The 20,796-nt window shown below is 43.1% G+C and overlaps 2 protein-coding genes and 1 non-coding gene across 11 annotated transcripts in view; 2 read left to right on the forward strand and 1 right to left on the reverse strand.

The window, feature by feature from the left end:
* The window catches only part of LOC115143987 (progranulin-like), a 32,866-nt gene extending 26,444 nt beyond the window's left edge, over window positions 1-6,422 (reverse strand). For 2 of the 3 annotated variants that reach the window (XM_029684512.2, XM_029684510.2), the window contains exons 1-5: window positions 6,283-6,422; window positions 6,007-6,108; window positions 3,409-3,540; window positions 2,948-3,082; window positions 2,642-2,755 (exon numbers count right to left, since the gene is read on the reverse strand). In XM_029684512.2, coding sequence (XP_029540372.1) covers window positions 2,642-2,755; window positions 2,948-3,082; window positions 3,409-3,540; window positions 6,007-6,009 — 384 coding nt within the window. In that variant the 5' untranslated portion in view covers window positions 6,010-6,108; window positions 6,283-6,422. The remainder of the gene's footprint in view (window positions 1-2,641; window positions 2,756-2,947; window positions 3,083-3,408; window positions 3,541-6,006; window positions 6,109-6,282) is intronic. The other variant, XM_029684511.2, reaches the window with a different exon arrangement.
* LOC115143986 (delta-1-pyrroline-5-carboxylate synthase-like) lies at window positions 1,845-20,140 on the forward strand. Of its 7 annotated transcripts, none has more exons than XM_029684504.2 (18): window positions 1,845-1,942; window positions 10,928-11,053; window positions 11,912-12,063; window positions 12,230-12,379; window positions 12,624-12,728; window positions 12,839-12,997; window positions 13,549-13,639; window positions 14,248-14,372; window positions 14,684-14,828; window positions 15,050-15,123; window positions 15,213-15,312; window positions 15,557-15,777; window positions 15,930-16,067; window positions 16,375-16,570; window positions 16,654-16,775; window positions 17,811-17,997; window positions 18,593-18,688; window positions 18,772-20,140. In XM_029684504.2, the coding sequence occupies exons 1-18, from the start codon at window positions 1,867-1,869 to the stop codon at window positions 18,975-18,977; spliced, it is 2,469 nt and encodes an 822-aa protein (XP_029540364.1). In that variant the 5' UTR covers window positions 1,845-1,866; the 3' UTR covers window positions 18,978-20,140. The 7 variants fall into 7 exon arrangements, with proteins under 7 accessions (XP_029540364.1, XP_029540365.1, XP_029540367.1 ...); XM_029684505.2 differs by lacking the exon at window positions 1,845-1,942 and adding an exon at window positions 9,945-10,120; XM_029684502.2 differs by lacking the exon at window positions 1,845-1,942 and adding an exon at window positions 10,141-10,614.
* LOC115144631 (small nucleolar RNA SNORA15) lies at window positions 16,175-16,305 on the forward strand. The gene has a single exon (XR_003865851.1). It is a non-coding gene; the product is annotated as a small nucleolar RNA SNORA15 (small nucleolar RNA).
* Window positions 20,141-20,796: the final 656 nt, after the last annotated feature.

Genomic DNA, 20,796 nt, shown 5'->3' on the forward strand with positions numbered 1-20,796 from the left:
GCTCGTCCTTTATTTAAAAGGGGAAGATCAAGCTGATCCTAACTGTTATAAGCCAATTTCTATTTTGCCCTGTTTATCAAGTGTGTTGGAAAAACTGCCTGGCTTTCTTGACGTCTATAGTATTCTCTCTGGTATGCAATCTGGTTTCCGCTCATGTTTTGGATGTGTCACTGCAACCTTGATTCTAAGCAATGTTGTGCTGTTATTTTTATTGACTTGGCCAAAGCTTTTGATAGGGTAGACCATTCCATTCTTGTGGGCACGCTAAAGAGTATTGGTGTCTCTGTGGGGGTCTTTGGCTTAGTTTACTAACTACCACTCAAAGAGTCAGAGTGCAGTGTATAGTCAGTACCCCAAGACTCGATCCTAGGCCCCACGCTCTTCTCAATTTACATCAACATAGCTCAGGCATTAGGAAGCTTTCATCCATTTATACGCAGATGATACAGTCTTCTAATCAGCTGCCCCCTCCCCGGATTGTGTGTTAAACACTAATTGCTATCTCTGAGGGTTTAGAGCTTGAGGTAGTCACCTCACACAAGTACTTGGGAGTATGGCTAGACAGTACTGTCCTTCTCTCAGCACATATCAAACCTGCAGGCTAAGGTTACATCTAGACTTGGGTTTCTTCTATAGTAATCGTTCCTCTTTCACCTCAGCTGCCAAACCAACCCTGATTCAGATGACCATCCTACCCATGCTAGATTACGGAGATGTAATTTAACTGTAAACTGGTAATCTCTGTATACCTGTAGCAAGACCCACTGGTTGATGCTTATTTATAAAACCCTCTTAGGCCTCACTCCCCCTTATCTGATATACCTACTGCAGCCCTCATCCTCCGCATACAACACCCATTCTGCCAGTCACATTCTGTTAAAGGTCCCCAAAGTCTCCGCTTTTCAGTTCGCTGCAGCTAGAACGAGCTGCAAAAAAACCTCTAATTGGACAGTTCTCTTCATTCAAAGACTCAATCATGGACATTTGCTGCGTGATGTATTGTTGTCTCTTGCCCTTTGTGCAGTTGGCTGTGCCCCATAATGTTTGTTCCATGTTTTGCGCTGCTGCTGTGTTGCTACCATGCGGTGGTGTCACGTGTTTCTGCCATGCTGTGTTGTCGTCTTAGGTCTCGCTCCATGTAGTGTCTCTTGTCGTGATGCGTGTTTTGTCCTATATTTTTATTTATTTTTTATCCCAGCCCCCATAGGAGGTATTTTGGTAGGCAGTCATTATAAGTAAGAATTTGTTCTTAATGGGCTTGCCTAGTAACATAAATAAAATAAACCGGTACGACGTACCACCACTATTACGTACCGGACAGTACCGGCTTACTTTCACCCCTCTTTCTGATACCAATGCAGAAAATGTGGGTGATATGGGACCACAAAATTGTGAATTGTTATAAAACTTAGAGTACTTAAAAAATACAAAGTACCATTCTCTGAAGTATCGTGTTACAAATTACATGGTGACTTATTCCAACGCCTTCAAATACAAATGTCCCAAAAAAAACTGAGGAATATTTACTCTATGCTTATGGTAAATCATATAATTCATGCTCATGTTAATTCTTAATCTGAACAATAAATTAACTTTTGCTGAATAGTAAAATGCCTATGATCGGTAACTTGAGGGTAACCAGCTTTGCAGAACTACCAGAGGAACCAGGCGATAACGTGATGTAGGGAGGGTAATTGGCAGAAAGCCCAGAATATTGTGTGTTTGACTGAGAACAGGTGCTGTGGGAACACAAACAGTTTCTGCAAGAAATAGACACTCCCTATAACTGTAGAACAAAGGTTTATGCAGTCCTACTTTAGATGTGTCTGGAGTGAGTCTCCCTTGCTGCAGCTTGTAATAAAGTAAATGAATAGCTCTCTGATATTTGCCACAACACTGTATATGCATACCCAAATCAACTACATTTGCCACCTGGAACAGGGTAAGCCGTTTCAAATTATTAATACCGTAATACAATAAGTAACCATTTGCCCCCTGAAGTGTTAAGCTTTACAATCACATATTTACAATAACAATTCTGAGACAGAGTGAGTACTACACAAAGAGAGCCCACTTTTGCAAGTACTGTAGAAAAAGTCAAACCTATTCTACATTAACTGAATGTAGCCAACTCATTAACCCCTTGATTCCACTTAGTGAAAAACCCCTCCAGCAGCCACGGTTGACTCACTTCATTAACTATGTTTAATCTGTTGCCTCGTAGTCAGGTCAGGTCACTTTCTACGCAAATGTACATTCTATTAATAGCTGAAGCCAAGCATAAGGGGGCATTGAAACTTAACATGTTATTTATGACGCTCAAGAAGACGAGAGGGATTTGAATCAATTCTCTCAAAAGGGTCGCTGGCGTATTTTAGTGTGCATTGTCGACAGTTGCAGAATCATCTGAAAGATCTTTGCAACACATTACAGTGGTGGTTCCGGGTGAACATTGTGCAACCATAGGCAATGGACACGAGGCAACAGTTAAACGCAAAGATCCTCATTTTGACAGCGCTAAAATATGCAAACCTCTACTGTATTATTCACATCACCTACAGACATCTCTGCAATTTAAGACTGTCAAAATTGCATTCAAAGGACTTCCAGATAAGGAATAAGGGACAAGTGTGTAACGTACCTTGGCCAGCGGACAGCAGCCCCAGGAGCCTTCTGGGAGTTGACAGCAGGTGGTGTCGTCCGGACACTCCGACTCGCCGTCGGGACAAATGACTGCCCTCACTCCCTCCACCAGCTAAATGGAGTGACAGGCAATGCATACCAACGAGGGTTGGGTTGACACATACGTCCCATTCACACAACTAGTTAAATAACATTGTTGAAAAGGCTTAAAAATAATCATTAAGAAATTTAATCTATATTAAACAAAACAGACACTATAGTTTATAATACACAGAGATAGAGAATAATGTTCCATTCTCTTTACCAGAGGGCTGATGTGTTGTGCGGAGACTCTTCTGACCCACGGCAGAGAGACTGTTTTATTGAGGCACTTGGAGTGGACTAAGTCACACACTGTCCCCTCATAGCAGCAATGCAGGTGGTCGGAACAGCACTCAGCCTGGAGATGGGTTTTAAGACAGTGTGATCTTTGAAAAAGTCATGAGTTGGCAGTAAAACAGTCCATTTTATAGCTATGTTACAACATTCAAATGAATAGAGCCCCCACAGAATTAGCAATACCATCAAAACACTGTTGCTGATGATGGTGTTGCTGGGCTATGGCCATAAAATTAGCTTTGTTCTTTCACACTATGGTGCTGAATAAGCATTTTCACACTATCAGTTCAAAGCAGGGTCAGCTGGACCGAGATTGTCCTGCATACCTCATTTAACCAAGCAGTCACTCAGATACAAACTTTAGACGACTGGGGACTAATCACTTACATTTGGTAATGGACAGCAGCCATATCCACCACTGGGGGTCTTGCAACAGGTGTTGCCGTCGTCACACATCCCACCATCGGGACAGATCAGGGCTGAGGTCAGGCCTAGGAGGGCCAAACACACCACCCCTATCTGCAGTTTTGAGAAGAGGGGTTAAGAAAACCTAAGACCATGTGCTCGCGTTGTTGACAAGTTGGCTATTACCCCGTGCACATAAAAGGTTTTCTTGAAGCAAGGTACAGTTTAACTCCAAAAATGTTTAATTTATTTAAATAAAAAAATACAAATGACGGGTTAAAAATCAGGCTTTGATCTAAAAGGCTAAAAACAGGGGATAAGTTCAAAAAGTTAAGAGCATAAAATGTAGCAAACAAATGCTCTCCATCATTGCTGGCCCTATAACAAATAAACAAACACAATAAGAAATGTATGAGTCTTTAGGTGAGGATGTGCCATCATCCTCACACGGGTGTATATTTGACTTATTCTGCTACGTCAATAGGTGGTGGTGATGAATAACGTTGTGCACATGGTGAACTATTTTTTCAGCAGTAGGCCTATATACAGTAGACAAATTTGTCCAGTCTAGGAATGCAGAAATCTGTTCATAACTCCATACATTTGCTCTGCGGTTCATGTACTTTCAAAGCAAATATTTATACATACTGCATCACACTGAAAATGAAATCGCCAATCTAGGTCTTTATATATACATGGCACAAAACGTTCACATCTAGTTTGTTATCTGTGGATGTATTAACCTGAAATGGCCTACTTCACTCTGATTGAGTGTTTAATAGTCACATGTACAGTTGAAGTTGGAAGTTTACATACACCTTAGCCAAATACATTTAAACTCAGTTTCACAATTCCTGACATTTAATCCAAGTAAAAATTCCTCATCTTAGGTCAGTTAGGATCACCACTTTATTTTAAGAATGTGAAATGTCAGAATAATAGTAGAGAGAATGATTTGTTTCAGCTTTTATTTCTTTCATCACATTCCCAGTGGGTCTTAAGTTTACATACACTCAATTAGTATTTGGTAGCATTGCCTTTAAATTGTTTAACTTGGGTCAAACGTTTTGGGTAGCCTTCCACAAGCTTCCCACAATAAGTTGGGTGAATTTTGGCCCATTCCTCCTGACAGAGCTAGTGTACCTGACTCAGGTTTGTGATGGCCACTCCAATATCTTGACTTTGTTGTCCTTAAGCCAAAGTTGTGGCAAAATGGAAGTATGCTTGGGGTCATTGCCCATTTGGAAGACCCATTTGCAACCAAGCTTTAACTTCCTAACTGATGTCTTGAGATGTTGCTTGAATATATTCACATAATTTTCCTTCCTCATAAAGCCATCTATTTTGTGAAGTGCACCTCTCCCTCCTGCAGCAAAGCACCCCCACAACATGATGCTGCCACCCCGTGCTTCACGGTTGGGATGGTGTTCTTTGGCTTGCAAGCATCCCCCTTTTCCCTCCAAACATAACGATGGACATTACGGCCAAACAGTTCTATTTTTGTTTCATCAGACCAGAGGACATTTCTAAAAAAATTACAATCTTTGTCCCCATGTGCAGTTGCAAACCGTAGTCTGGCATTTTTTATGGCGGTTTTGGAGCAGTGGCTTCTTCCTTGCTGAGCGGCCTTTCAGGTTATGTCGATATAGGACTCGTTTTACTGTGGATATAGATACTTTTGTACCGGTTTCCTCCAGCATCTTCACAAGGTCCTTTGCTGTTGTTCTGGGATTGATTTGCACTTTTCTCACCAAATTACGCTCATCTCTAGGAGACAGAACCCGTCTCCTTCCTGAGCGGTGTGACGGTTGCGTGGTACCATGGTGTTTATACTTGCGTACTATTGTTTGTACAGATGAATGTGGTACCTTCAGGCGTTTGGAAATTGTTCCCAAGGATGAACCAGTCTTATGGAGATCTCCAATTTTTTTTTCTGAGGTCTTGGCTGATTTCTTTTGATTTTCCCCATGATGTCAAGCAAAGAGGCACTGAGTTTGAAGGTAGGCCTTGAAATACATCCACAGGTACACCACCAATTGACTCAAATTATGTCAATTAGCCTATCAGAACCTTCTAAAGCCATGGCATCATTTTCTGGAATTGTCCAAGCTGTTTAAAATCAGTCAACTTGGTGTATGTAAACTTCTGACCCACTGGAATTGTGATACAGTGAATTATAAGTGAAATAATCTGTAAACAATTGTTGGAAAAATTACTAGGCTTCGAGCTCCTACATGCAGGACTAAGGGAAACACAACGACAACAAAACAATATAAATAACACCATATACATAACTGTGGCAATGGAGAATAAATAAATGGCTATTGGGGGAGGCAGAGTAAAGACTAAAGACTTGACGGGATGGGGGACCATAGGGGAGCAGCTTGACCATTGAAGGGGTGTGGGGACCTACTATCACATACCAGAAAAAATCTATAGCTTGAATGTTATCAGTGGATTTTCAGCACATTCGTCTCATTTCAAAGTAATGCAGCTAATTTAGTTAACTAGTAAGCTAGTTACAATTATTTTAAATTGTCTAAACCAAACCAAAATCTATTGATCCAAAGAATCTCGTACCATTGTCTTCAGAGAATCTGAGAAGAGTAAGAGGGTAGATGAGGGAATATCGTCAGATGTGTTATTCAAATTGGGAACTGCAATGCATAGTCTTCATATAGTCTAAAGATAGAGGCAAGAAAACAAGTTCATCATTATTAACTGATCAAAACAATGAATGACAGAGCTGACAGTTGTCGCTAGCTAATTTAGCTAGCTAGCATAGCAACTTAATAAACATAAAATAAAATGGGTTAGGCGTAACGCCAGACAAAATTAATTACATGTGTTATTTACCTTCGTTAGTGTGCGATGTAAAAGCTCAAACTAGTTAAATTATCTTTCAGTCGAAGCGACGCTGGAGTATTTTGCAATCTGGAGTGATTTCAGATTTTTTTTCTCCCAACAACGGTTATCACATGATATTCGCACTTTATGACCAATGGCCTGTTCCAGGGTGGACTTTACATCAGGCGCGCTGCACATAATGATCAGCTCTCTCAACTCTGGAGAACTGACGTCTCAGGAACGTCAATAAAATAAATGATTGCTAAATATATTTGTCAATAGTGTAGCTCAGGGTTGCACAAACTCGGTCCTGGGCCCTTCCCTTCGTGCAACTTTTCGCTTTTGCCCGAGCAATGCACAGCTGATTCCACCCTGAACACGCTGGAGAAGATGTTTGACGTTTTACATGCTCCTAACCGATTGGGTTTTTATGTTAGTTTTTTTGTATTGTTCGTAACTTATTTTATACATAATGTTGCTGCTACCGTCTCTTATGACAGAGAAGAACTTCTGGACATCAGAACGGCGATTACTCACCACGAACTGGCAGAAGCTTTTTTTTTTCCTTTAACAATTCTAACGTGAACGACATACTGCTTTCCCGGGGACAGGCCCAAATCCCCGTCATTTGTTTGAAGAGATGACGGAGGAAAAAAATGACAAAGGTCAGCTGCCTTCTGAGAATTCGCAGGCGATCGAATAAACTCCCACTGCCTTCAATTCTTCTAGCTAACGTGCAATCATTGGAAAATAAAATTGGCGACCTACGAGGAAGATTAAACTACCAACGGGATATTAAAAACTGTAATATCTTATGGAGTCGTGGCTGAACGAAGACATTATCAGCATACAGCTGGCTGGTTATCCACTGTATCTGGTAAGACAAGGGGTGGCAGACTATGCATATGTAAACAACAGCTGGTGCACGATATCTAAGGAAGTCAAGGTTTTTCTCACCTGAGGTAGAGTATCTCATGATAGGCTGTAGACCACACTATCTACCTAGAGTTTTCATCTGTATTTTTCGTAGCTGTCTGCATACCACCACAGACTGATGCTGGCACTAAGACTGCACTCAATTAGCTTTATTTCACCATAAGCAAACAGGAAATGCTAATCCAGAGGCGGTGCTCCTACTGGCCGGGGGACTGCAGGGAAACATATCTGTTTGACCAAATGTCTATCAGCATGTTAAATGTGCTACCAGTGGGGAAAAAAACTAAAGACCACCTTTACTCCACACACAGAGACGCATACATAGCTCTCCCTCGCCCTCCATTTGGCAAATCTGACCATAATTCTATCCTCCTGATTCTTGCTTACAAGCTCAAATTGAAGCAGGAAGCACCAATGACTCGGTCAATAAAAAAGTGGTCAGATGAAGCAGATGCCAAGATACAGGACTGTTTTACTAGCACAGACTGGAATATGTTCCGGGATTCTTCCTATGGCATTGAGGAGTACACCATTGGCTTCATCAATAAGTGGATCGAGGACGTCGTCCCCACAGGGATTGTACGTACACACCCCACCCAACCAGAAGCCATGGATTACAGGCAACGTCCGCACTGAGCTAAAGGCTAGAGCTGCCACATTCAAGGAGCGGGACTCTAACCCGGATGCTTATAAGAAATCCCGCTATGCCCTCCGACGAACCATCAAACAGGAAAAGTGTCAATACGGGACTAAGATCGAATCGCACTACACTGGCTCCAACGCTCGTCGGATGTGGCAGGGCTTGTAAACCATTACAGACTATAAAGAGAAACACAGCCGAGAGCTGCCCAGTGACACGAGCCTACCAGATGAGCTAAACTACTTCTATGCTCGCTTCGAGGCAAAAAAAAACACTGAAACATGCATGAGCGCACCAGCTGTTCCAGATCACTGTGTGATCACGCTCTCGGCAGCCGATGTGAGTAAGACCTTTAAACAGGTCAGAATTCACAAGGCCGCAGGGCCAGACATTACCAGGACGCGCTGACCATTTGGCAAGTGTCTTCACTGACATTTTCAACCTCTCCCTGTCCGAGTCTATAATACCAACATGTTTTAAGCAGGTCACCATAGTCCCTGTGCCCAAGAACACAAAGGTAACCTGCCTAAATGACTACCGATCTGTAGCACTCACGTCTGTAGCCATGAAGTGCTTTGAAAGGCTGGTCATGGCTGATATCAACACCATTATCCCAGAAACCTTAGACCCACTTCAATCTGCATACCGCCCTAACAGATCCACAGATGATCCAATCTCTATTGCACTCCACACTTCTCTTTCCCACCTGGACAAAATAAACACCTATGTGAGAATGCTGTTCATTGACTACAGCTGAGCGTTCAACACCACAGTGCCCTCAAAGCTCATCACAAAGCAAAGGACCCTGGGACTAAACACCTCCTCTGCAACTGGATCCTGGACCTCCTGACAGGCTGCCCCCAGGTGGTAAGGGTAGGTAACAACACATCTGCATGCTGATCCTCAACACAGGGGCCCCTTAGGGGTGCATGCTCAGTCTCTTCCTGTACTTCCTGTTCACTCATGACTGCATGGCCAGGCACGACTCCAACACCATCATTAAGTTTGCTGATGACACAACAGTTGTTGGCCTGATCACCGACAATGACAAGACAGCCTATAGGGAGGAGGTCAGAGACCTGCTGCCGTGTGGTGCCAGGACAACAACATCTCCCTCAATGTTATTAAGACAAAGATGATGATTAAATACAGGAAAGGGAGGCCCAGGCACACCCCCATTCTCATCAATGGGGCTGTAGTGGAGCAGGTTGAGAGCTTCAAGTTTCTTGATGTCCACATCACCAACAAACTAACATAGTCCAAGCACACCAAGACAGTTGTGAAGAGGGCACGACAAAACCTATTCCTCCTCAAGAGATTGAAAAGATTTGGCATGGGTCATCAGATCCTCAAAAGGTTCTACATAAGACTCCTGAACATCTACCTTTGACCTTTTTCACCTGCTCCACTACGGAGGCCAGCCTGCCCAGCGCCAGGCCACACTCGTCCCCCGGGTTACCACGGCGCTTCCCAGTTTGACCACAATCCTCTTGGCCTGGCGCAGCTCCCCACGATGAGCAAAAGAGATACCGTTGGCACGTGCCAGGGACACTGAAAGAATACAAGTTACTACCCTGCCTTATGGTGGTGCCAATCTGAAGCACTGGTCGAGCACTTTATAAAATGTATGCTTATGCCCCCCCCCCCCTTTACACCGCTGCTAATTCTACCTACATGTACATATTACCTCAATTACCTCGACCAGGGTACCCCTGTATATAGTCTCTCTATTGTTATTTTACTGTTGCTCTTTAACTACTTTGATTACTTTGATTTTTTAAAATATTTTTTTTAAACTGCATTGTTGGTTAGTGGCTTGTAAGTAAGATTTTCACTGTAAGGTCTTCTACACCTGTTGTATTCGGCTCATGTGACTAACACAATTTGATTGGATTCAAATAATCAACGCTTGATGATGAGTTGATTCATTGAAACGGCTGTGTTGTGCTAGGGTAAAAAAATATAACGTGTGAGATATGAGGGGGTGGTGGTTCAAATGAAGATAACCTGGAACGCGCCCAGTCTTTGCGTACAGCTGAGTTCTGACCAATCACTGCGCTAGGTGTATGGCTATGTAACTTCCGTTTACGCCAAGCTAGTCGTTCCCAATGCCTCCCCCCAACTGTTATTGCTTCCCTCTCACCGGCCCGAAAGAGAAGAGAACCGAGAACACCCGTAATTTCCATCAACTAAATCACTGCGCGCGTACTGTAACGTGTGAGTGTGTTGTGGCGGTTGAAGTTTAGCAAGAATTTGCAACGAATTCTGGTGGTGAGTGAGTGAATGCACACAGCCACTTGACCTGTATAGTAAGTAACGTTAGCTAGCTAACTAACGGTAACGTTAGCTGCTTATGCTGGAACAGCCATGTGGTGGTGCCAGAGCCTCTGCTGTCTTGGGCCAGTCAGTGACACGTTGTTGACAATGACAGCTTTGAGTGGGTGATATGTTTTGTTTGAACTATCATCTGTCATTCTTGAGAAGACACCGACATGTGTTGCTCTGCCTTTTTTTCCCCAATAAGGGGCACATAATAAGTGATCCTGCAAGGAGCAGGGATGGTTTCATCAGCAACATAAAAGCACATGAAAGGGAGGAGTTTCTGTGATTTAGACCGGATTCAGCTCTCCTATTGGTTGAGGGCAGGCCTTGTTTATACTGTATGGAATGTGGAATAGAAAGGTTGGAGAGTAGTCCTTTTTTTAAACGAGATGGGCTTGATAGACGTGGCTGCATAACAGACAAACAGGACTTGGAGTATTTCTGTGAGTTTTTCTGTTCTTTATCCAAATGCAAAAAATACTGACCTTATGCCGTTTTTATATATATATATATATATATATATATATATATACACACACGTGTAAAACTATATAACTATATAACCTTTTATTTAATTATGCAAGTCAGTTAAGAACAATTTCTTATTTACAATGACGGCCTACAAAAAATGTAATCCTTTTGTGACTTTTAAATGTTGAACTGTGATTTGAATTCTTCAAGTGCAAAAAATGAAAAAGAGAGAACTTGGAACATTGAAGATTTGATAGTGATTAAATGATTCTCTCTCCCCTCTAGCTGTTGGAAGTGCGGGTCAGTTGACCATGCTGCTACAGAGGCTGTCTCTGTGTGCTGGGCTCCCCTTGGGCCCTAGGACTCGAAGCACCATCATCTACCCTCGTCTTGCTAAACCACTGACACAAGGCAAGTGGGACTGGCAAACATGCATACATTCACATACCCACACACATACAATACAGTAGGCTACACCAGTCATTGAGGAGCGGTATAGATATCTATGTAGGATACATTTAGAAAATAGTAGGCTGTTATTCCAGTGATTTTCAATAGTTTCTGTAGCTTGAGATTTTAGTAATGGCAGGATAACTGCATAGCATATGTAAGCCTTAATATGGGACCACAAGCCAGTGATGTATTTGTTTGGTTTCTTCCCTCAAGCAAGAAGGATAGCCTAGTTCCCTAAATGTATCAAGTCCTAATCGTTTAATGCTATCATCTTGCATACCTGTGCATACTTGTTTATCCTCCTGGTGCAGGATAAACCAGATTGATTGCATCAAGATAATGGAGGCCTATCCCTTTCTGGCCATCCTGTCTCTTTGTTTCTGTTACCCCAGACTTTGACTCTCACACTCACTCACGCACGCGGTTGACTGCACTTTAGTGGAGAGATGTGTGCAGTCAGCGATGGCTTTGCCGGTTGCCGTGCTGATGTGGCAGTTTGCACCCTGCGTTTTTCATCTCCGTGGATACCAGGGAATTTAGGAGGGGGTTGAGGGGGTCCTGGCTGCTCTGTTTGTCTAACTTTATATAATCAATGATGGAACAAAACCGAACCCAGCTCACACCCACTTACCACATGATCATACTGGTAGGAGATGTACTGATGTGTGTGTGTGCTAATGCTGGTTAGGCACAGTGTTTATGAACATTGCCTCAAGTTAAACAAGGGAGGCCATAAGCATACATTTTATAAAGTGCTCAACCAGTGCTTCAGATTGGCACCACCATAAGGCAGGGTAGTAACTTGTATTCTTTTAGTGTCCTTGGCGCGTGCCAACGGTAACTCCTTTGCTCATCGTGGGGAGCTGCGCCAGGCCAAGAGGATTGTGGTCAAACTGGGAAGCGCCGTGGTAACCCGGGGTGACGAGTGCGGCCTGGCGCTGGGCAGGCTGGCCTCCGTCGTGGAGCAGGTGAGGAAGGTCAAAGGTAAAAAGGCTGATGGGAGAACAGGACCTTCACTCAAGACATGGCTTAAAGCTTGTATTTTAACATCTGTCTGCTTACTGTAGTTTATTCGTTGTTGCAAGGCTACTTGAGAGGCTTTAAATGCGGGTCACTGAGATAGTTTGGTTGCAGGTGGCCATGCTACAGAACCAGGGCAGAGAGATGATGATCGTCACCAGCGGGGCGGTGGCCTTCGGCAAGCAGAGACTGAGGCACGAGATCCTGCTGTCCCAGAGTGTCAGACAGGCCCTGCACTCTGGACAGAACCAGCTCAAAGACATGGTGAGACCAGGGCCCATTATCCACAAAGCCTCTGAATAGGAGTGCTGATCTAGGATCAGTTTTTGCCTTTTTGATCATAATGAATAAGCTTATATGGAAAGATTAGCACTCCTTTCTGAGACTCTGTGGATACGGGCCCAAGTCTTATACAAACTGCTCCAAAATATGGTGAAATCAACTTTATTATAAAACAAATCTATTCATATCATTCCTTTCTCTCTCTCAATCTATCTGTCGGTTTCAGTCAGTACCTGTTCTGGAGGCACGGGCCTGTGCGGCAGCCGGACAGAGTGGCCTAATGGCCTTGTATGAGGCCATGTTCACCCAGTACAGCACATGCACTGCACAGGTATGCACACTTTCCCTATGTATTTGAATTCGCACTGTTACCCAGGACAATTACCTCTCAATAAAGTTGTATTGAATCGAAAAACAGGATTTGCTCTGATTTAATCCCAGGTACTGGTCACAAACTTGGACTTCCACGACGACCAGAAGCGGCAGAACCTAAACAGCACATTACAGGAGCTGCTCCGCATGAACATTGTGCCGATCATCAACACCAACGATGCCGTGGTGCCCCCGCCCGAGCCCAACAGCGACCTCCAGGGGGTAAACGTGGGTACAGAGCACAGGGGTGGTCCGGAGAGGGCAGGACAGGGGCGAGGGGTGTGTATAGCGGTGTAGTGTTAGCAGCTAGCATACTACTATACAGCTGGTACTCTTCACCGGCTCGCTCTACCCGCCCGCTACTCTCCCCCCCAAAGGATGTGCGTGCAGGGAGGGCTGGGGAGATGGGAGAAGGTAATTCCCGACTGGACCTAAAAGCGTGGCTGTCTGGTCTCACTCCTGGAGGTAGACGCATTCTTCTTTTCTCCTTCCGCAAGCTTAGGCGGAAACGAGCAAGTTCTTCCGGTGTAGAAAAACACACTAGTACTAAACAACTAAAGATTGTAGTGCCAGTAGCTTTGCTAACCCACACAGTAGGAAAGCCAATATCAACAATAGCCAATCTAGTAGTGCTTCACTTTATAATAAAATGCTTGGATTTCAATCGCACCTTTTCTTTTACGCTGACCTCAATTTCGACTGACCACACTATTACTTTACCCCGATCTTTTTCGATGTCTTTCTGTGAGACTTAGTCAGTGTGTTTTCCTCCACGTTAGGTCATCAGTATAAAGGACAATGACAGTCTGGCTGCACGCCTGGCTGTGGAGATGAAGGCAGACCTGCTCATCGCTCTCTCTGACGTAGAAGGTAGATTGCTAACACAGCTACACATTAACACCCATTAGGTAACGCGCCATCTGCCTGCGCTCTGGCTCAAAACAGTACATGGTAATTAAGGAGCATTACTGTAAGAGGGGGAACTACAGAGGGGTATACTGCAAAGTAGGATCAAGGAGTTAGCCAGCTAACTTGCCTAAGTATTATGAAATAACTTTACTTTTTTTTTTAAAGATACAGTAAGCTTGAAATGGGCGTGGTCTTATTGACTCAACTAAAAACACGTATTGAAGTTTAGCTTTCTTAATGAACCAGAAATCAGTAGTTATTTCTGGTTGTTTATCCTACTTCATGGGTATACCCCTCAGGTCCTTTTGGTTGTGTTCATTAGGCACTGAATGGAAGAAAACAGACTTAAACTGGCCGTGACTACCTGAACTTGTACAATAGGAAACACTCATTTTTGTTTTCTGTCAGAACTTTTTTTTAAACATCTTCCATTAAGTACCCTAATAAACACGACCCTGGTTGTATTTGGAAATCACTGATGGATTGGGCAGGGAGGTAATCTTTGTGCATGTTAGGCTAGCACCACAGGAAACAATCATGTAACCATAGTTACCTCCCATCTCTTGTAGGACTGTACGACAGCCCTCCTGGATCGGATGACGCCAAACTCATTGACATCTTCTACCCTGGCGACCAGCAGTCGATCACCTATGGGACAAAATCCAGGGTGGGTTTAGGAGGCATGGAGGCAAAGGTAATTACAAAGACGCGTAGATTAGAATAGAAAACTGTGTCGTTCAATACATGTAAGAGTTGAGGACTACATGTAAGAGTTGAGGACTACATGTAAGAGTTGAGGACTACATGTAAGAGTTGAGGACTACACATCTGTAATCAGGTTTTAAGAAAGTCTTTGTAATTAGTTACAGACTTTGGAACTCTGTGTGTCAGAGTGATATTTGGCATCAACCCACAGGGCAAGTCTTTCCATTTGGGGCCAAATCCTTACTCGAGAAACAAGTGGGGAATTCAAATAGCCTACATGTATCCCACCTCTACCCTCAGGTAAAGGCTGCCCTGTGGGCCTTACAGGGGGGCACGTCAGTAGTCATCGCCAACGGCACCCACCCCAAGGTGACGGGACACGTGATCACTGACATCGTGGAGGGCAAGAAAGTGGGCACCTTCTTCTCCGAGGTCAAACCTGCCGGTGAGTTCTTCTGGGGTCATCTCTTTGGGACGGACATCGACGATGAAGGTTATTAGAATGATGATGATTATGACAATAATGAGCATCATGGTGAGGATCATGATGATTGTAGTTCTTATGAAGACGATTAGGATTATGATCACGCATGCTCATGTCCAATAGTCCCTTTTGCTGTTTTGTATCTGTTGTCATCTCATCCGCGGTAATGTGTCCATCTCCAGGCCCCACCGTGGAGCAGCAGACTGAGATGGCCCGGAACTCTGGCAGAACCCTGGCAGCCCTGCACCCGGACCAGGTCAGACACTCATACACAGTTATATAGTATACGTGATCCCAGGTGTGTCTGTGGTTAGTTGAATCTTTAATGAATCGTTCCCACCCCAGAGAGGCGCGATAATCTGTCACCTGGCAGACCTGCTGGTTGAGAAGAAGGAGGAGATCCTTGCTGCCAACAAGACGGACATGGACCTAGCAGCCAATGCGGGTAACTATTCCTGTCACGTCCGTCTTCTCTCTGATTGAATCGATGGTGTTTGTCAAAACAGGTCCTACTCGTCAGGGATCGTTTTACTTACCAACATCCCGTTGTGTGCCTGTGATAGGATGTTGATCATTTGAGGGTGCTGTTGCATTTGAAGGTGTATAAGAGCATCACTTGAGTAGTTGACGGGATAGTCAGGGGTTTTCAACTACATTTAATTTCTATGTGTTCTCCATCCTCCTATCAGGCCAGTTGTCGTCAGCCCTGCTCAATCGTCTGAGCCTGTCCCCGGCCAAGCTAAATAGCCTGGCTATAGGGCTGAGACAGATAGCCGTGGCCTCTCAGGACAGCGTGGGCAGAGTCCTGCGCAGGACAAGAGTAGCCCACAACTTAGAGCTGGAGCAGATCACTGTGCCCATAGGAGTACTGCTGGTCATCTTCGAGGCCCGCCCCGACTGCTTGCCGCAGGTAATGTGTTTGTGTGTGCGTTTGGGCTCGTCTATGTGTGTGAGAGTTGTGCTTGTGCATCGTGGACCATCTTTTGGTAACATGGGGTGGTGTTCATGCTGGTGGTTATGCAATTCTGTGGGTAAAAGGCTATTGTTCTCATTTGTGTGTAGGTATCAGCTCTAGCCATAGCCAGCGGTAATGCTCTGCTGGCGAAGGGGGGTAAGGAAGCAGCCAACACCAACCGCGTCTTACATGAGCTGACCCAGGAAGCACTGGACATCCACGGGGTCAAAGAGGCTGTACAGCTGGTAATCATAGCAGGAAAAAACATCCCATTTAAGAAAAACGGCATGGAAGATATTTAAATACAATAATTTATACTGAAATCATAGTATTCGAAATCGTAGAACACTAGGTATGAGTGAATTCTGTGTTACTCTGCCAGTAGTAAATATAGTCAGACACCATCCAAAAGAATCCTTTCATTCCTCCTTTCCTAAGGTGAGTGCTGTCCTGTACATACTCAGCGGAGAATTGAATACAACGTAGCAGTGTATTCCCCCTATAGAAAAAATAAATCCCAGAATGCAGTAGGGTTTATTTTGCGTGCTCCAGGTGAGTACCCGTGAGGAGGTGGAGGACCTGTGTAGACTAGATAAGATGATAGACCTGATCATCCCGCGAGGCTCGTCTGAGCTGGTCAAGAACATTCAGAGAGCAGCCAAGAGCATCCCAGTGCTGGGCCACAGTGAGGGCATCTGCCACATCTACGTCGACTCGGAGGCTGCCATCGACAAGGTCATCAAGATCGGTCAGTGGGAAAATACGTGCAGACACACACGTTTGAATTTACTACCAATGAAGGAGTGATTGATTGATGTTTTCTCTCTCCAGTCAGAGACTCTAAATGTGACTACCCTGCGGCCTGCAATGCCATGGAAACACTGTTGGTGCACAGGGATATCCTCAGGACCACTCTGTTTGACCAGATCATAGACATGCTCCGCACCGAACGGGTAAGACCACACACACACACTCAAATACGCAGGTACAGACACATTGACATAAACAAGTGATATTATCCTCCTCTTCATCTCCTCTTAAATACAGGTTCAAATCACTTGGCTAAATAAGATACAGTAAGGACCGACTGGCTGCTTGTTTGGTGGAATGGTTGGTTACATTTGACTACAACTTCAAATCAAATATTTATTTTCTTTCACTGAGGTTGGATTGAGGTGGATGAGTTTAAACATGTTGATTGAGTGCGTTTTTCATGTCTCATTGTTGACGGTTTATGCTTCTAAAACCCCATTCACAAAAATGAACATTAACAATTTACAATCCAATTGATGATAATCATAACAAAAAGACTTCCAAGTATCACTAAAACTTTTGTTGTGATTCGCTATGACAGATCTATCTATGGCAATCTATGGTAACTTTGGTAATTTATATTCATAACTTTAAAAATAAAAAAATAATCTATTCATATAAAATATTCATTTTTGTCTTGATCTGTAAAACTGTGTTCATATTGAGTCTCTCTAGCAGATAGATCATATGGTTAAAGAGAAAATAGCCTGATTATTGAAAAAATAATCTCATCAACATTGACAGCATTTGCAATTATTTCTGCAACTCTTCCAACTACTGACTTCACAACTGCCAACGGTTTGGCGTCGAAACATTTACAACAGACATATGGACATCGTAAAATAAATGAAAGCATGTTCAAATATAAAGGATATTCCATGCTGAAACCCTCATATTAAACACCAATGGTATTCACTAAGTTGATGGGTTACGTTTAGGATCATGTTTTACAGCTTTGTCATTCTATTTTTTAAATATTTTTTTAAAAGTCATCTTATTTTATTATCTTTGTCATGTTGTGAAAATTGTGTCTAGTTTACTGGTAAACTTAAAAGTTACCGGTTAATATACCCTCCCTTTCCAACCCTAGATGCAAGCAAACTCCCCGATTTGATTGATTAATTGACCGATCGCCGTATGTAATGATGACCCCCTTCCCAATGTGACCCCTTTAGGTGAAGATCCATGCTGGCCCCAGGTTTGCCTCCTACTTGACCTTTAGCCCATCTGAGGTCAAGTCTCTGAGGACAGAATACGGGGATCTGGAGTGCTGCATCGAGGTGGTGGACAGCATGCAGGAGGCTATAGACCATATCCACAGATATGGCAGCTCCCACACCGACGTCATTGTGACTGAAAACGGTAGCTATGACTGTCTGGCTATATAATAGTTGTGAGAAGTTTCTCTCTCTCTTTTGTCTTCACTTTGATTCACCCAGGTTAGTCTGGGTGAGAGAGACCAAATCTCTCTTTCAGGAGAGACCTGTCTGTCTCTTTTGCACCCTTGTCCCTTTCTTCCTCTCTTTCTCTAATAAGTAATGACAGCATTTTTTGACTTCGTGTAAAACCTCCCCATGAGACTACTTTGAAGAGGACAGAACTGATTTGAATGTAAAATAGGTTTTGCTAAGGGATCTTTGTTGTTAATTTATATGTAGTTATATGATTGATATTCTTCTTTAATGTTTCTTGAATGTTATTTTCCCCTCAAGTTTTATAATACATTTTGATGGAGTACTTTACTGACAATCTCTAAGATGGGTTGAATTATAGATAGATTTTTAGTTGGTTCCGTGAAGAGGACAGAGCATTTTCTGTCTTTGTTCTACCATCTAGTGGCCACAGATTGTATAATATGTTGATCTAAATTGAATTATCCATTGTGTGCATTAGAGGAAATATAGCTGAGAGATGATGACAGTGACAATGATGGTAGCTCTGATGATGATTCTTACAGAGGACACAGCGGAGCAGTTCCTGCAGCAGCTGGATAGTGCTTGTGTGTTTTGGAATGCCAGTTCACGTTTCGCAGATGGCTACCGCTTCGGACTGGGTATGCATCGTTTTAATTTTAATTATTTTATCACTGACTTCCTGTTCAACTATCTCACTCACTCCCTGTCTCACTCCCTCTAGGTGCTGAGGTGGGCATCAGTACAGCTCGTATCCATGCCCGGGGCCCCGTGGGCATTGAGGGTCTCCTCACCACCAAGTGGGTTCTGAGAGGAGACGGTCACACCGCAGCAGACTTTTCTGAACACGGCACCTTGAAGTACCTCCACGAGAACCTGCCAGTCACACAGCCACAGCCCAGACAGATGACTGCCCAGCGTGAGGACTGACCGAGGACCTCCGAATAAGAGACACGCTCAACCATTTCCCCGAGAGCAAAGCTATCCCCTGGTACCAAAAAAACACTCTCATTGTCTTATTCATTCAGTCTGGATCAGAGTTTACATCGATTTTTAATTCTAACTCGGCTCTCAAAAGTTTAATTGCGGTGCTTACCTCACTCAGTATTCCAGTCACTGCTTGTTCATGGGCCCTTCCTGTGACCAAGCAGTGAATACACTCATTATTGGTAGCATTGACCCTGTTGGACTGTAGAAGGTCTCACATCCTTGGTTCAGGCCTTAATTGGTCTAGAAGATATTATACGGAATAGGGATGAGTTAGGTGCGTATACGCTCTCCAGGACGCACACCTAATGGGAATTGTTGCTTAAGCTAGTTTACATCAGCGTTATTATCACTATCAAAAGGTTTTCCACTTGGTTTTAGTTCCTTTTGATTGGTCTGTCGTGCTGTACATTTATGAATGGCTGCTCAATCAGGTCAGACCCTTACCCTGAAAGTATTGATTTGGTCTCACACCAGAGACTAACGTTTACATTTACTCTAATTAGAAGTGATATAAGTGCATAACCAAACCAGTTTTTATGCTAGGTTTAAGGCTAAACCTAATTTGGGAAAGGTACTGATGTGTCATTTTATATAGTGCTTGATGTATAGGTCTCCATGGCCAAACATTGTATGAATTGCTGTTAACATTACTACTTCCTTATTTATATGTGGTTAAATGACTAGTGATGAACCACTGGATAAACAATATTTAAGTCTTAAATGTATTTCGTCATAAAAATATGAGATTGATGAATAAGAAATTGACCCGATCTGATTCGTAAGCCTTCAAGTTAGATTTTATATATAAGACTTTATGTTCTTCTTTTGAATGCAAATGATTTATTCTGCTTTTGCTTTATTTCTTGCTGTCTATTAACGTGGAATTTACAGTGCCCAGAGCCTCTGTCAAACACAAGAGCAGTAATTGACAAGCTGCTTCCCATCTCATCCAAGGGACTACTGCCTTAAGATACAGTGCCGCTGTAACATTCCAGCCTACGAGCTTTTATATCTGATGTCAAGTAACGCACTCTACAGATCAGTTCAGGTTTTTTGTCATTCATAGACCGTATTGTAGAATAAAAGTTTTTGTTGAATATGAATTGGATTGATTTTGTATGGGATTTTACATGCATACCACCACTCTTTCTACTTCCACAAATAACAAATTAGCACCAAAGAAGTCATACTGATCTGAAAACAAACGTCTAAAAAGACTTTTTAATGGTTCTCATCTGGGAATAGGATTTTGCTGTAAGTGGGGCATGGAAGATTGAAGACAATACTATAGAGGTTTAATTATCCAGCTATCAGGAAAGAAAGCGAGAAAGAACTGAGACTAATAATGGAATCACAGAGTATATTCTTCTGTGGTTTTTCTACTCGCAGATAAAGAATTCATCCTCCAAAATGCACTACTTACCCTTCAATCAGCCTCCCATCACAAATACAAAGGGTTCATAGATGAAGAATAGACAGGGTCTACTCAGATCTCACTTTTTTTGTACTCTTTCTTTGGAAGGAGCTTGATATTTGTAATGCGAAGAATGACTTGCAGAGGTAAAGAGTCTGATACATGGATGTTGAGGAATATTTAGCTGGTCTAGAATGGCCAATTGAGGGATCATGCTGCTTTAGGCCTATTAGATGAGAGATCATGTAGCTTTTGGCCTTGTAGGTTCCTATATGTTTTTATCTCATTACCATAAAGAGGTAAACATACAGCACATAATGTACATGGCTGATACTAGATTGAGAT

Source organism: Oncorhynchus nerka, linkage group LG16, assembly GCF_034236695.1.
Source record: "Oncorhynchus nerka isolate Pitt River linkage group LG16, Oner_Uvic_2.0, whole genome shotgun sequence".
NCBI lineage: Eukaryota > Metazoa > Chordata > Actinopteri > Salmoniformes > Salmonidae > Oncorhynchus > Oncorhynchus nerka.